At 39.6% G+C, this 17,135-nt stretch overlaps 2 protein-coding genes across 4 annotated transcripts; both read right to left on the bottom strand.

The window, feature by feature from the left end:
* Positions 1-30: 30 nt before the first annotated feature.
* On the bottom strand, positions 31-2,594 carry LOC148068766 (motor neuron and pancreas homeobox protein 1-like). Its single transcript, XM_087803451.1, has 3 exons — positions 2,195-2,594; positions 886-1,046; positions 31-345 (listed from the first exon to the last, which is right to left on the bottom strand). Exons 1-3 carry the CDS (start codon positions 2,592-2,594, stop codon positions 31-33), a joined length of 876 nt encoding a protein of 291 aa, XP_087659577.1.
* An 11,460-nt stretch (positions 2,595-14,054) lies between these two features.
* gja8a (gap junction protein alpha 8 paralog a) lies at positions 14,055-15,305 on the bottom strand. 3 transcript variants are annotated; one of them, XM_087803768.1, is made up of 2 exons: positions 14,392-15,303; positions 14,055-14,313 (listed from the first exon to the last, which is right to left on the bottom strand). In XM_087803768.1, exons 1-2 carry the CDS (start codon positions 15,300-15,302, stop codon positions 14,055-14,057), a joined length of 1,170 nt encoding a protein of 389 aa, XP_087659894.1. In that variant the 5' UTR covers position 15,303. The 3 variants fall into 3 exon arrangements, with proteins under 3 accessions (XP_087659894.1, XP_087659893.1, XP_087659895.1); XM_087803767.1 differs by having other exon boundaries at positions 14,055-14,153; positions 14,196-15,303; XM_087803769.1 differs by having other exon boundaries at positions 14,055-15,305.
* Between the last annotated feature and the right edge of the window lie 1,830 nt (positions 15,306-17,135).

The following is a 17,135-nucleotide window of genomic DNA, read 5'->3' on the forward strand; positions in this document are numbered from 1 at the left end:
GACAGTGTCTTGTGCCACTTCAAGGTGGATTTAAGGAAAAACTCCATTTCTCCTGATGAGGCCTCCCTCCGTCAGCTTCTTGTCGAGATAGTGGTGTGCGTTTCCTCCAGTGACATGCCTCACGCTGCTGAGAGAACCAAAATGATCCACAGTCTCCTCTTTGTCCTCCTCCTCCTCCTCCAGCTCTTCTTCATCCTCCAGACTGGAGCAGTGAGAGTCAGCGGGACACTTGTGGGAATCCTCTTCACATCCCTCTCCATCGATCATTAGCGAAGAGGCCATCTGTTCTTTGGTTTTGCGACTTCTCTTCCACTTCATCCTTCTGTTCTGGAACCAGATCTTTACCTGGTGAATGAAAACAAATTAAAGGTCAACCAAAACCGCAATGACTGACTTTAGAGGCTGGACCTCTTCTCACCGGAACTTAAAAGCTTCTATTTATTTATTAAAGGACAATTTTAGCTTTAATCTTTAAAACTGTGAAGTAAAAACACCACATTATGAATGAATTCTACTCCTTCTTCATCAGTTTTCCAGATTCTGATACTTCTACAAAACACCTCTTGGAGCGGCTTCAAAACTACTCTTTTCTGTAGATGACCCATGATCTCTAAGTGCACTGTAAATCTATTTCAAATTCATTTTTTATTATATTTATTTAGCATGTGTGCCAAATTTTGGCCCCTGGGCCTTAACAAAATCTTTTGTTAATTTCCACTACTACATGAATATTATCATAACAAAGTTGAGATTGATTTTTGACAAACAAATGTCACATGAGAAGAGGAACATCAAATATATTGTGTAATTATACTGTGTAAGTTGGACGCTACTTTTTTAAATCTTACTAAATAATGAAAGAAAATATTGTCACGGTGATCTTACCTGAGTTTCTGTCAGCATGAGAGACGTGGCCACCTCAAAGCGTTTGGGTCGGGACAGGTACTTGTTTAGCTTGAACTGGTTTTCCAGCTCCAACAACTGCTGACTGGTGAAGGCCGTCCGTGGCCTGCGACACTTCCCCAAAAAAGCTGCTTGTGTCTGAGCTGAAAGGATAAAGATTAGCATTCTTGTTTATTTCATATTCAAATATATATCAAATATATATATATTCTTTCTGTCACCATCATCATCAATACCATCACCACTATTTGTATTGTACTCACCATTTTATTTTCTGTGTGCATTGGTTAAAATTCCTCCAGGGATTTTTTTGAATTAGATATCATTGAGTGAATGAATGTGGTTGTATATCATGTTGTTGTCCAACATTTATCACATTTATTAGCATGATGTGCGAGGATATTGCTTTTGTGGCGCAGTAAAATACGACCGAGCTCCATTAGCTTAATGAAAGCAGCCAAATGTTACCAGATGATGAAGAAAGGACATGTTATCGTCACCATGTTGAGAACTCAGGTAAATATGACGGCGGGGTAAAGATCTCAAAGTTGCTACACACATGATGGTGTGTTTTTGGGTGGTTTTTGTCATGAGAGATGATTCAAATGATACACAGAAGTGACTCAAATGTAAATAAGTAAGTAATAGTTATTTGTAAATGTTGAAGATTTTTGTAGTGCTTGAATTGTTATGATAAAACAGGAAGGTAAAGCTAATACATATGGTGGTTTTATTGAATATAGACATTTATATAAATATGACATTTAATTACATTTTTTAAGTAATTTCTTAAAATTCTTTAAAAAAATGTGTTTTTCCTTCAATAAGGCTAAAGTACATCCTAGTTATTGATTCATGGGAATTTCGTTCGTTTCGTTTATTTATTTATTTGGACATTCAACTGTTGAAAAAAATAAACATTGTTGTATTTAAATTATGAATTTGTATTTATTTGTTACCGTATTAATTTCCAAATTATAATAGTAGTATTATTATATATTTCACATGATTCGGTAAAATGTGTTAAGTCTTATTTTACCTTTTAATTTTCAATCGTCTTTTCATCTTTTTCGATATCTGCTGCTTTACGTGGAAAACATTTTTATATAAAGATGTAAAATCGTGATTTATTTATTTGTCATATATATATCTAAGTTGTATTGGAATATTTTGTGAATTTCTGACCCATAATCGAAAATGTCTAAATTACGTCAATATTTTATATACGTCAATATTACAATATTTATATTTTTACTGTTCATTTTACGAAGGAATAAACCGGATCACATACCTGCGTAATCCCCGTGTCTCGGCATCATCATCCCGGCTCGGAACCAGGGCTCCAGCGGGTGAACTCCCGTCATCGCAGCCGCCCTCAGGTGCTCCGGGAACGGCTGCAGCAGCTGCGTGAACCCGGGGTACATGAAGGCCGGGTGTTGGGCCGCCAGAGGGTGGACCCCGAGAAACCCACCCGAGTTCAGGGCAGGGAAGTTAAAGACCGGAGACTTGGACAAGACTCCCATGTGGACCTGACGGGGGAACGGGGTCGGCCGAGGAGAGGGCGTCTGCGACTCACAGCTGGACTCGGGACTGTCCACGGGGGTGCTGCTGTAGACCCCCTCAGAGGGGTCCGTCTCGTCCACCTCAGGAGCCAGCAGCGCGTCGATACGGAAGTTTTTGGATTTCTCCATTTGTATATTCTGCAGGTCAAGAAACTTGCTGATGGCTCTTCTTTCCCCTCGAGGACTGGTCTGTGGACCCGAGAGTGTCACGCACTTGATCCGAGTGTCTCACGAACACGCCTCCTCATTGGTCCAGATCTCTGCTCCTCTGTAGGTCCCTTTATCACCTCCATCCTGCTTCCCTTAATGATGAAATAAATCTTATCTGCTGTACCTAAAGACAAACATGTCTTCCTGAGAACTACTCCACACTCAGACATAAACGAATTAATTCGCAAACTTAAGTTTGTTGAATTTTATTTTTAGTAATTCTTTATTTCATTTTCTGCTTCATTGAATTTCCGATTAACCGTCAATTTTCCAGGGAAAAAGTTTTTAATTTTTAAAACTACAACCAACTTGTATTCCCTGGCTTTTAACTTTAAGTGTTTTAAGTGTAACTTGTTTTATTTGTTTTTATTGTATTATTCTAGTGTTTTTACTGTTTTTATTCTGCGCTCTTTTTTATATTTGGTGACTGCTGTTCTTTTATAGTGCTATATATATAAAGCTGAGTAATAGATCTGTTGTCTGGAATATTTAAATAGTATGTTGTTTTTATGTGACAATTTGAATTCACTTTAATAGAAAATTCTGGGTTCCCCCACCTCCTGCCCTAGATAGCTGGGACAACCCCATCAAATAAGAAGTAATTAAAGTTTTCCAAAAAGTAATATTTTAAGATAATATATATATATGATGAATTGCTTTGGCTGACCTCCAAAATATTGATCAAGAATGCCATGAAAATAGATCTCAGAACAAATCTCTTTCCAGAATCCATTCAAAGTCCCTTTTATAGATAACTATACGTTTCTAAAAATTCATATTGTCAATGCAGTGTAAATAATATAAATATAAACATGTAGGGGAAAAATATAGTATTCCTTTATAAATGTTTACCTTAGGATTTCAATTACTAGTCAATACATATCAGGGGAAGAAAAAAACTAAAACAGAAAAAACTATGATTATTTCCAACTGTAATGTCTACACTGCCCTCCAGGGCCCAGGTTTGGCCCCCATGCCACACTTTGGCACTGACCACAGCTGTCACTCACCTCGCTGCTAATCTAATGCCACAGACGTCTCCACCCTGCCTGCACCCTCTTCTTCACAATGACCCTGAAACTATTGACCCCAAATACTTGAACGGGTTTCCCTGCCAAACCTCCTCTTCTCCGCTCTTCGCAGTGAACCTTGTTCTGACCCTGTTATAGTGTTACAACCACAGTAACTTTTCCCTTCATAGTCTGCCTTCTTGTTTTCTTTAGGTGTGATTCTGTTCCCACATGCTGCAGTGCAAACACACACACACACACACACACTTTATAAAAGTCTATTGCCATAATTGCAGTAATCCTCTCTGGGAGCTACGACTGTTTTACAACGGACTCCTCATTACATTTTATCATGTTAACTGAACAATAATCCGTCTCAGCTGCCGTTATCGTCACATTATGAGGCAGATAAAGACAATAAAAGCGCCCGCTGCAGAGCTGCGCCCTCTCGCAGTGTAAATCATCCGATGATGTTGTGTACGTGAGCTGGGAGTCGTGAAGGGTTCTGCCACCGTTGAGCCAGAAGTCATTTCCTGCTCGTTTGTGCCCGGCTGATAAGAGACGCTCCTGGTCCTGGGAAAACAAACTTCACTCACTTAAAAGGCAAACAGTGCAACACCTGCTCAACTTCCCTCAACGTATAAACCCAACGCCTGTTTCGGTATTCATGAGCCACATTGTTTTATTTCCCATCATATCCCTTTTTTTTATCTTTCTTTTGCTTTTTTTGCTTTTTTCAAAACAAAAATAACAAAATAAAACAACAATGATCAAATAATACCAACAAACTCATAACTACTCGTATAGATGAGAATTGATCAAAGATCGACTATTTTTCCAACTTTTTTTTCTAACTGTTCCCGGTCTTCGTCTGGATGATGCCACATGTATAGATGTATAGAAAATAAATTCCCTGCACAGTTTTCAAGAGTTAAATAAGCATCAAAAAGGTTCTCATCTAAATTAGCTCAGTATGGAGGTTGTGTTTGAACTTGTTTTAAAAAAAATTGCCAATGTTTTATGTTTTGTTTTGGCTTAAACTAAAATTAAGATGTTGCAACACTCGTTCCTCTACTCATTCTATGAGATTACAGAAGCTAAATCAATGTTTCTACCTGTTAATGCAACAAAACGAAACATTTCCACATTAAGTTTAAAATAATTATTTAATACAAACTTGGCTATTGTGTAGTTATGACACAAAACACATGTTAATATTATTTTTGTTTTTATTATACTTGTAAAAACGTTCTAAATGGAGAGAGACGTCAGTGAATTGTCAGGCTGAGTTGATAATGGGACGACAGACAGGTTATTAGCCACCTGTCCATTGCAGAAGTAAGTCCATCTGGATCCTCAAATCTCACTGTCTGTGAAGAAAAAAGCTTCATACATGTGGCAGAAACTGAATGGTTGTCTCAAGCACCACTGAAAGAATATGATTTGTGTGAGAGTGCCTAAAGGAAAACTGGTAATGTTCTTTAACAGTGACCTTGAGAAACTCTCAGTGACATCATCAAATAATTTAGAAATACTTTTAAAAAATCAGATAGAAACAAAACTATGAATCTTTACTACGAGTAACTGTAAGAGCTCTCGTTGACTCTGAATTCTTGCGATGAAAATGAAAACGAATTGAAGGTAGTTGGAGGTTGTGAAGGGGACTTGTTAACAAGATGATCTGACACAGCTCCCCTCAAGAGTCAAACATCCATTCATGTCCCTTCTATTCATACACAAATGTGAACGAGGTTAACGCCGTCTGTCAGTGCCGAGTTCAAGAGGTCAACCGCATCTCTGCACAGACTCACTTTACTTAATCCTCTGTGGTCAAGATGACCTCAAGCAACTTTTACATTGATCATAGAAAAGTTTAAATATTGACGGATGTTCATGTGAGAGGCCGAACAAGTGTCCAACAGACGGGACTCACAAACATGTACACATATTCTTGTCCACGTTGCAATGTGTATTATTTACACGCAAACATTTTTTTTAATGTTTTACTTCAACAGTACTTTTAATACGGTAGTAACATAGCCAGATAAAAATATTTTTGGGGGGATTTTAATGTTTTTTTCGGCTTTCACCATCGACTCATTGATCTCAAGTTTACATTCAGCATCTCATCTTTTTCCTGGGCCAACACTTAAAAGCTGAATCATCGAAAATAATTCATTTAAATTAGTTAATTTATTTGTAAATTTAAATAAATTAATTTTTTCTCTGAAAGCATGAATACAGTTAAACGGTTGATGTCATCATTCAATCATACAACTGACCCTGGCTAGCTGGGTGTTCTGAATACGAGTCGCAGTCCATTGATTATATTTGACTTAATATCTTTACATTTTTCACGCCCAAAATATGACTTTGCTGCAACTTCCATTCGAATTATCTGGTGTCAGCGACTTATAATGAGTGATCAAGTTTCCTACCGACAGACACGGGAAAAAGCCAAAAAAAAAGTGGAAGAACAAAGAAACCCGTTGTCGTATCCGCCATTGTTGTCTTATTTCTGCTTTTGTTGCCTCATTGTGACGCTACAAATTGACTGTGATCGCACTGATGGAGCGCGGGCGAATGGAAGACTTCCTGACGGGCAGCGGTGGGTGTACGAGGTTGCAGGGTTCAACTCCGTGCAGAAAGAGTTGATTAATGGAGGCCGTCAACGCGGAGGCTGCGACATAATGAGGAGGACCAGAGGGAGGAGCGGAGGAGGAGCGAGGAGCTGGTGTGATGATTACTTAGCACAGTAAACAATGAGACGCCGGCACAATGAGGCGAGGCCTGAGGGCGGCGGAGGAGGAGGAGAGCCGGGAGGCTAATTAGCGTCTTGAATGAGAGGAGGGCCGGACACACGTAGGGATGGTTAGCACACAAAGACCAGGACGGAGGTCTGTCGGAGTCTCCGAGCAGTTAAACATCTGTTGCTCGGCGGGACCACCAGACAGAGTCCGGCGAGTGAGGCTTCATATCCAAGAGATGACCACGGACTGGTCTTGAGGCCATTTGATTTTGTCAGTGACGACAATTTGGCCACCATCGCTGACACACAACTACAACAAATGATTGTTGAAAAACCAGTTGAATGGTAGCACCGCCAACTATTGATGAGGCTTCATGAAGCACGATGAAACCGTCTCTCGAATATTGTTGAACAACTAGTATAATTTACAATCATCATGAAGCTTCACAAATTCTCATATGAATTTTACAATGAAGATTAGCTAAAGAAAGTAGACAACTTATTGATATATTTCCTGTTTGTGCCAGATCAGGGTGGAGAAAATAAGCTATATTTTAGATGATATGATATCGGCCTGTGGGAATGACATCACAATATTTTATCATTCTCCTTCCATTAACTTCAAAAAAACTTGGCGGCAAACCATCAACATTTCAAACATAGAAACTGGAGATTTCATATCATTGAACAGTTGCAAAATCGGGCGAGTTTTCAGCCTCAAAATGTTTAAAGGACAAATGTGAAAACCCAATTTTACTGACTCACTAACATGTTTTAAATGTTGAAGTCTTCCTCTCCAAGATGCAGTAAGTCCCTCATCATGACCATTTTTTGAACTTATTACTTTATAAAGTTCATCCGCTGTCTCAGCAAACGAGAGGTTACGAGAGTAAAGTCCATTATGATGTAAAAAATGCCCTCAACTCCTCATTCAGCCAGCTGTAATCACGCCCGCTTTGTTTATACAACAAATCCCTTGAAAGTGGAGACTATCGGGGATGTATGACGCGCGGTGACAAATCTCGCTGCTCGACCAATCACAGCCGAGTGGGTGTGGTTTTAGTAAATAAGATTTAATCTTCAGAAGAACAGAGCTTTTTCAGTGAGTGGAACTTAAGCACAATTTCTAATGTAAATATTTCAATGAAAAATGAGAACTGATATAGTATAGTATAAAAGAGGTCCAAGATCAATTTGCCCTTTAAGAGAAGAAAGGTTACTCATAAAACAAACCCCGTAACTTTGACACAGATTTCTCTTAAATTGTTCAGGTTGACAACTTATCCAGGTATGAGTGTAGCAGTGAAACATTCCAATGATTTTATTTGTTTAAAAGCCCGGCCTAGACAAGAGTCACGGTGTCAACTGTGCTGAACCTTCACGGCCACGTTAATACAAGAGAGAGTGAGCTCGTATCTAACTCTTGATTCATGGCGTCCTCATCTTTCTCTCTGTCCTGTCACCGAGGCGACAGTTGTATTAGTGCACGGACCCTCCCACTGATCCATGTCTGCAGCCTTTAATCAGCGCGTGCACGTGTGCAGGCGACACACAACAACACAACAGTCAAATCCATCTCTCGTCAGGAAGACGTCGGAGGGCGTGGAGTTCTGTGGGTCAACAGAAGTTACTCCGCCAGAGTGGCTTTAAAACGATTCATGGCTTTTACCGAATTAAATTAGTATTTTACAGATTGTCTAATGAGGAAAAGTGTCGAACTCAAAGCCTAGAATGATGATAATATTACCCTCCCGATGAATTTTGTTAAAGCTATAGTCTAGTGCAGACCTGGGCAAAGTGTGGCCCGGGGGCCACAAGCAGCCCTTTGACTGTATTTATGCGGCCCTCGTAATGTCAAAGCATGATCGTGTATAAATGGTTCTAATGCATTAACAAATGTATTTTGTATTTATTATTACTTTACATTTTCACACTTGTTTACTTTTCCCTCCTTTATTCTGTGTAATTTTTCGAGTATATATTAATCCCTCAAAACATTTTTTTTAAGTTAGTTGAAGAAATGTTTTGAAAAAAAAATAATAAAAAAAAAACATATAAAAGAATAAAATTGCAATTTATTTAGCTTAACAAATGTTACGGCCTAATGGCAAATGTCCTTTTTGTGGGATTTTCTTGTCTTTCTTTTTGCTTGGCGGCCCCCAACAACATTCACAGAATTTAATGTGGCCCTTGAATAATTATAATTGCCCACCCTTGGTCTAGTGTCACAAGGTCCAGGGGATGAATCTGGTCCTCTAAATAGTTCTGGTGGCCCATAACACTTAATACAAACATAAATTGAGTTAATACTTTTTTTGTTTTTTCTCCTTTTATTTTTCCATCCTGTGAGTATTTTCACATTTTCCTCACAGACGTCAAAGTATGCACTGGGATCACTTTAAGTCTTTTATTTTTGAATAACAATTTTAGTTTGAAAGTTTGGCCCCCAGTGTGTTGTTGATGGTTTGACCTCCCACATGTCTATATATATCCAGTCTGGCCTCACATTGTTTGAATGAAGCATGTTCGCGTCTGTGGCGTCAACAGGAGATTCCGCTTTCCTTTAATTGGTCATTCGGAGCAGGGCGAGAGGCGGGCTGAGGGGAGGGGCTGTCACGGTGATGTATGTCGACCCTCACTCAAGGAGACTTTTCATTTTCCTAATTGACCCCTGCCTGCCCTTTTTAAACACCTTGTGTTGCGGAACCTTCTGCTGCTCCGTCCTGCCATAGACACGTCACCGACTTGCATAACTGCAGAGTGTATAAGGGTTTTTCTCTGCAGATTATGTCTTAGGTTGGGGCGCAAATCAGGAATATGAACAAAAGCAAACCGGGCTCTGGCCCTGTACTTGACAGAGGGGTCACATCAGTTGACAGCTCGAGGGATTGTCAAATAATTGTGACAAAAAAATATATATAAAGTTTTTGCCATTTTACGATCTGGATGACCTTTGTTTGTTAAGGTAATGATGGTACTCTGTTCTCTGAATTGAAATGTCGTATTCGTATTTCCACCGAACTCACAAAGACATTCAGACCCTCAGATAAATAGCATAGTGTTCACTGATTACACACTAATGTTGTGTTAACCACAGCTGCAGATGTTCACACGTAGACCCTGACGTGACCCCCTCAATAAACCTTCAAGTGGCCCTCATGAGACACGTTTACAAACTAACAGGTACTATCTAGTTATGCCACCTCACACGGAGGTCAATGTCAGACTTTGAACCGAGTTTGATTTACCTTTCAGAATAGTGTCAGAAGTAGGATGAAAACATGGGCCATTATAAGCGTATTTGAGGCAAAGATAAGTATACTCGTATGTGTTTGTGTCATATCTCCCCCTGGAGATAGAGGGCAAGTGAGGACAAGGACCCTCCACCTCCCTGTCAATCATCAATCAGGTCAACCCCTCATGGTTTACCTTTTAGCCTTTGTGTGTTCATCTCTTTGATTTTACATCAATCATTTTAAATGATCGTGTGACTGATGTCCAGCTCTTCAATCTCTTTTTATATTCCTGGTCAGGACATTTACAGATGTTGTCGAACCAAATATTGACATCTGGTCCGGGTTCTTTTTCTCCACATCACAATGACAACCTTCACGGTGAATTATTTTATTTTATATTTTCCCAAGATAAAACGGTCTGTATAGTTGCCTGGTGCTCGCTTGATACATGAATAAATAAACTCGTTTTAGTTTACAATCATTGCGTGGATGAACTCAAGTGTCGCACTGCCCTCTAGTGGTGCAGATATGTAACTATTGACTCGAACGTTTTTGAAATAAGGAAAAATAAAATAAATAAATATAATTAAAAACACCAACCTCTTCTAGCAGCTATTTCATATATTTATTTTATCCAGATTCATAATTTGTACAGATACGAGTCAAGCTCAAGATACTCAATTATTCTCTAATTTGATGTGAAAACAAGACAAACGTGCCTGAGTTCCTGATGTCTTTACCAAGTGGTTGAGATGTGTTATCAGCATTTGTTTACACAAAATATTAATATATTCCACAATATTATGAAGTTTTTGTTTACAAAACTAGCACCAATCATCAGCACTGAATTTAAAAAGGAGCAGTGTTTGAATTCATTTTGTTGATATTCTGTTAATTAGTTATTTTTTTAAGTATTGTTGATTATTTATTTCATTTTGTTGATTTTTTTTATTTTATTTTATTTTTTATTTATTTTTTAAATGTCTTATTTAGTGTCCTTGATTTTCTGGAACTCCTGTGTTGTTCTCAGTATTATCTTGACCTTTAAAGTATATACTTTAAGCGCTATATAAATACAAATTACTTACTTTCTTACTTACTTTCATTGTATACTTCATGTTTTGCATCATGGGTCTGAGAGGACCACAATTTCATCTATGCTGTATGTCTTCATACATGTATATTTGACAATAAAAGAACTTGAACTTGAAGTGTGGACAGAGTTGCTTTTGCATTTATTGATTTTCATTGATTTCCATGTTATTAAAGTTGCACAACAAATAAAGTTGAGCTTTGATCTAAGTTGGATTGTTTCAAGATCTAAATCGTTAGCATCAAAGTGCAGCCCGGGGCGACTTGTGGACCTTTGCTTTTATTTATCTGTCCCTCATGTGGTCAGTGTGATGTAAAAATAAAAACAAATAAAAACTCACAATGTGACCTTTTGTGTTTATGAAACACAATCATTTCTCTAATGTTCCAGAGCCCTTGTGCAGAAGCCCCTCATTAAAAAGTGAAATATGTCCTTGTAAAAGAAACTTACCTAAATATTTGTATGTAAACGACTAAAGTTTTAGGGGGCAGTTGGCCACTGGATCAGGTCAAGATTCAGGCTCAAGCCATTTGTTATAGTTCTGATGGTTCCACATTTGACTGTACTTGGCTTTTCTTCCCAATATTATAACATTTTATGATGAACAAAAATGAAGAAATATTTAAAATTAAATACAATTATGAAGCTTGTTTTATAGCAGTTGATTCTGTACATGAACATTTCTTCTACAACATCTTGTTGGTATATATAGAATGTAGATATATTTACAATCACAAACAAAGATTGAATCGTATTAAAAAACATGATGAATAAAATCTATGAAAACACTCTCCGTGAAGATATCATCTATAATGCACTAAAAACAAATTTATTACATATTGTTAACCCTTGTGTTGCCTCAGGGTCAAGGTCAAAGACCTTCCTGGCTTTAATAAACATCAACCATAAACAAATTTGTATTCGGGCCATCGAGTCACCTAGACCCTGAGATAACACAAGGGATAAGAATATATACAATTTTTAAAGAATAAATTCTGACAGTTTCTACTATAAGTTTGGTACACACTTCTCAAAAAACCATATATATTGTTAAGCATTATAAATTATACTCCTCTATAAACTTCTAAACCTATTTTGATTCTTTATAATTACCAATGGGTTAACACAAAATCCAAAAAAAGGTGCTTATTTAATTTTTTTAACAGAACCACGGTCGACTAGCCATGGTTTGTAGTCATGTATGACAACCTATATCAATTTCCTTCTTCAGTGATTTATTATTAAAATACTATTATTGGTAAATTAAACTTTACTCAAAGCTCTTTGAATCATCTTGTACTATAACATTATTGTATTTTTGAAAATAAACTAAAATTATGGAAGTTATTTGAGTCTTGAAACTAGAAATTATACTGTAACGCTGTGACTGCAGTTCATTCTTCCCCATTTTGTTATGTAAGTAAGTCATTTATATAGTGCTTTTCCAGACCAGGGTCACAAAGCGCTTAAACAATCAAAACAATACTCAATAAAATCTATGCTTAAAAGGTCAAGATAACACTGAGAACAAAACAGGAGTTCCAGAAAATCAAGGAAGTTATGTAGAATTATAAAACATTATGAATGCATTATGCATAAAGTTCACCACTTAGACAACTTTATAAAGCCTGTAATAATTAGCAATTGAATATTATTAACCATAAGAATGTTTTTTTATAAAGCCCTATTAGCATTTCATAATATTTTGTAAATGTGTATGTATTGCCTTACAAAAATAAGTAAGTAAGAATTATTATTAGAAAGTGTTACCAAAAATATTAAATATATATTAAATCTCTGATTTATTTTTTATGATCACTTCCACATGCATTTAATATATACTTTTTTATTCTATTTCAACCTTTTCTAACAAAACTGCAATAGAAAGCAATAGTCTGAAGATGTTTTTTAACAGAATTATGTGGCTGCGTTACAACTGGCCCTGGTCCCCTCTGGGGCCCCTTCACTGGCCCTGATCTGAGCGTGGGGGACGCATTGTTCATGAGGTTGTTCAGGTTCATTCTGCACAACAAATAAACACAAGGAGATTGACCACGTGTGACTTTTATTGCGTGGGTTCCAAAAGAAGACAGTCACACATCTATTATCAGACTACAAGTTAGTAAAAGGTCAATCACATCTTTGTACAGACGTCACAGACAGACACAAGGATCATAACTTCATCCGTCGTTCGGTCAAATATGGGCAGCTCGGCTTGATATTGTGGACATAATTCCAAAGGTGCCTGCTTCTTTAAAAGTATCTGTTGAGTCACAGTGGAGGAACACCAGAGAGTAACACCCGATGCCACCAAGGCGCAGCTGGTTTGTAAGCATTCCACTTGTAGTTCACTTTGCAGCCACTATTCTGCGTGTGGGCGTTGGCTTTGCGATCAAATGTGAGGTGAACGTTCAGCAACATTTAAATGAACGTTATAAAAGAACTAGGCGGGAGAATCATAAATATCGGTGTTTTGCTGACTTAGCTTTTGGTTAAGTCACATTAAAAGAAATATCTACACTAAAAATCTAAATCTTTTACAAATAAGGTCAATAAAAATGACATAATAAATACAGTTAAGACATAAGAAAGGGTTTTTATTTACAGCAGGAATCGCCCTCGCGTTTTTTCTCACCCAGATTTTAGGTGGTTTCAATGTGGACGAGCAGCTCTGTGCTCAGTTATGTGGTCAAGGATGCTTGTTTTCATTGATGAGCGCCGTTTCTTTTATTGTCCCGGCTCCAACAATACTTTGCGCTGATGGTGCACGATCTTTATCAGCCTGTTTGTACAGCGCAGAAAGAGCAGATTTGGACTGACGTGGCTACTAGAGTTCATCCTGTGTGAGGGCAGCATGTGCAGACAGTCGACGGACAAGACGTGAAATAAAAAGATGCACATGGATAAAGACGGTGGACTCGTGGCCTTCTCTAGTCATTCTCTCAAGCTTTGGTGGCGTGTATAAAAACAAGAAAAGGAGAGAGCTGCACAGAATCTGTTGACGCCTCTCAGGTAGAATAAAGGTTTGTGACTTTGCTGGTTTTTGTGGGGATTAAAGAGACACACAAATATATCACAACTCTCTCGCCCCTATCTACTCAAAAGTCTAATCTTATATGTTTAAAACTTTCAATAAAAAATAAGATACCTCTAAAAATGGATTTTTGTCAAGTAAAAACGTTCCCGACTGTGATTCAAACACACGTTTGTAGAAAGACGGCCTTTCTTTTTCGTGGATGACATTGTTGCTCTTGGGATTTTGGTGGAGTTGAGCCCGCTGCTGCTGCAGGTTCATACAGTGAGATCGTCTGACCTAGCCCTGCTGCTGGCTTTGCTGAGTCGGCTGTGTGGTCTGGTGTCTTCTATCGTATCGACGGCCTCTTTGCCGGCCTCAGATGAAGGTAAACACGCACTTTCCACCACCGCCTTCACCTCGGCATCCATGTCCGCCTCCTCTCGCTGGTCCGACATCTTGGCCGACTGCATCATCTTGGTCTCCTCCAAAGTCGACCGGTCTGCCTCTGTGGTCTGAGCATAGGAAGGCAGGGTCTCGTCATATACTTTAGTGATACCCTCCATGGGCAGCTCCTCATCCACCTTCTCCTCCAGTCCCTGGAAAGGTGGAGTCCCTCTGCCGGCCTCCATTCCCACCTCGGCCAGGGGATACAGGTTAGGAACTTGTGGGGCTTTCTCCTCCTCCAGCAACTTGTAGCCCTTGGTTCTGGGCAGAGAGGGCACAGTCATTGGCAGGATCTTTCCTTGCACTGGCGCGGGCACCTCACCCTGTGCCGGTGCCAGGTCTGGCTTCCGAAACACGAAGCGAATCTTCTTCAGACCGAGGTGACTAATCTCCACAAAGTTGAGGAAGAGGGAGACGCAGGCCACGGCCAGCATAAAGATGATGAAGACGGTCTTCTCGGTGGGGCGAGACACGAAGCAGTCTACGGTGTTGGGGCAGGGCCACCGACTGCACTTGTACAGAGGCAGAATGCGAAAGCCATAGAGAAAGTACTGGCCGACCACGAAGCCCACCTCGAAAAGGGTCTTGAAGATAATGTGGCAGATGTAGGTCCGCAGCAAGGTGCCTTCCAGACGGAACTTCTTGGTTCCTTTAGAGCTGGTCTCCTTGGTGGTCCGGACACTCCCTTGATCGGGGGCGAGGGGAAGTCGCTCCTCGCTTAGCTCCTGCTGCCGGCTCAGCTCGGCCTCTTCGCGCTCCTTCCGTTTCTCCTCCATGTGGACGTGGTGCACAGCGTGACCCACGTACACGAGAGACGGCGTGGACACGAAGATGATCTGCAGCACCCACAGGCGGATATGGGAGATGGGGAAGGCTTCATCGTAGCAGACATTCTCACACCCGGGTTGCTGTGTGTTACAGACATAGTCGGACTGCTCGTCCCCCCACACGAACTCCGCTGCCGTGCCCAGTATGAGGATCCGGAAGATGAAGAGAACCGTGAGCCACACCCGGCCGATCACCGTCGAGTGCTCGTTAACTTCCTCTAAAATATTACCCAGAAAGCTCCAGTCACCCATGATCGGTCCCGTAGCACTGCAGAATGAAGGGTGGGGTAGGGAGGGATGCGGGTTGCAGGGGAGCAGGGAGGGCGGGGTGGAAAGATTGACAGGGGGAGGGGAGACCAGACAGAGTGATGGAAAGTTAGAAGAATTTTAACTTTAAGTTTTTAAACTCAGAAGAGAGGGAGAGAATTTTTTTTAAAAATGTCGTTATTTCTAACAAAATTTTATAACCACTAACTCTTTTTATAATTATCTGAAAAAAAAACGCCCTGATGCTAACAGTGCCGCTCGAGAATAAAACTGAGCACCACACGTCATCACAGACACACAAATGTTTTATAAAGTTGTCTTGAATTTTCAAAAAAGTTAGAATAAAATGGGCAACTTGCCACAGCTGCAGTTCCCTCGAAGTTTAGTCCCGTTCTTTGGCACCCGGCAGGGAAGAGTGAACTTTTTTCTGCCCTCTTTCCCACCTAAAGCCGTGTCCTTGTCGCCCCACTGAGCAGAAGTGAATGAATCGGCTCTGATGGTTGGTTTTGAGTTTGCTGCAATATTTAAGCTTGGAGCCAGACGGCCTTTATTTGCTGGGCGACGTGCGGTGACGCAAGAGACAATAGGATCAACGGAGCCAGAGCAGGGATGTATGGGTGCAGGCCTTGGTGGCCCATACCAACATGGACAGTGGAGGACGGGGCACCGGGTCCAAAGCACAGCGAGCTACTTACTCTCACCGACCACATCGACCAGAAGCTGCTGCACTAGAGTTTCACATCAGTGCTGACCCTCTTCAGGACATAGAAACACAAGACTTTTTGGCGACCATTATATTTAATTATATTCCTTCTATTATATTTTATTCGATTGAAATAATAATTTATCAAATATTGCTTTATTAATTGTATGGTCTACTCTCTTGATTTGATGTGTCTTAAAAACATTTCTGCCAACTTTGTCTGCCAACCTGAAGAAAAGATTCATTATTAAGAGTTTCAACGATAGAAAGCTCAGAAACACATCCTAGAATCATGGTGGAGGTTTGGAGAGACAGTTAAAGACACATGGAGAGGGGACATAGAGTCCAACGGTTGGAGATGAAGAACAACGACGAGGACAATGAAGATGAAGAGGGCAGGACTTGCCGTGATGGAAAATCACAATATACCGACCCCAGTTCACCTGGCGCTTCAGTCGTTCCACCAGTTGTGCTCACTCATGTGTGCACGTGTTATGATGGCTGGACGACTCAGCTGGAATGTGGAGAATGTGGTTTCACTCGCTGCTGATTTTTCTGGTCTAGTCAAGTACATGATGAAAGCTTCTTTTGCTGGTTTTGGTTCCCATTTTTAATCCACGAAGAGCTTGTAACACAGCTGTGTGTCCATCACACTTGGAAACACACTCCACAAACTCTCAAAAACACAATTAAGAAAAAAAGTAGCTCTCTGTATGAAGGTCTCCCATATAATACACCATAAACCCAATTTAAAGACAAATATAAGTCATGTATAAGTCTCTAAAGAAGACTTGATCATGGTTATAATTATTTTTGGTAACCTACAACAATCTATCTAAAGAATTGTTGGTGTTGAACTTATTTTATATAAATAATTTAATCGACAACGGATAAGCAGTAGGAGAAGAAAAAGTATCTGATGAAAACAGGCATATTTATGTATGTGGATAGAGCAGATAGAAAGCAGACTAGTGATCACTATTATATTGTATTAAGATAGATGTTTTCATACTTTAGATTAGACCTGGGAAAAGTGCGGCCTGGGGCCACATGCGGCCCTTTGAATGTTTATTATGTGTTTATTATTGCACTAACTCTAACTAAAACTTTCTTAT

The sequence above is a fragment of the Callionymus lyra genome, chromosome 12 (assembly GCF_982586985.1).
Source record: "Callionymus lyra chromosome 12, fCalLyr1.hap1.1, whole genome shotgun sequence".
Lineage (NCBI taxonomy): Eukaryota > Metazoa > Chordata > Actinopteri > Syngnathiformes > Callionymidae > Callionymus > Callionymus lyra.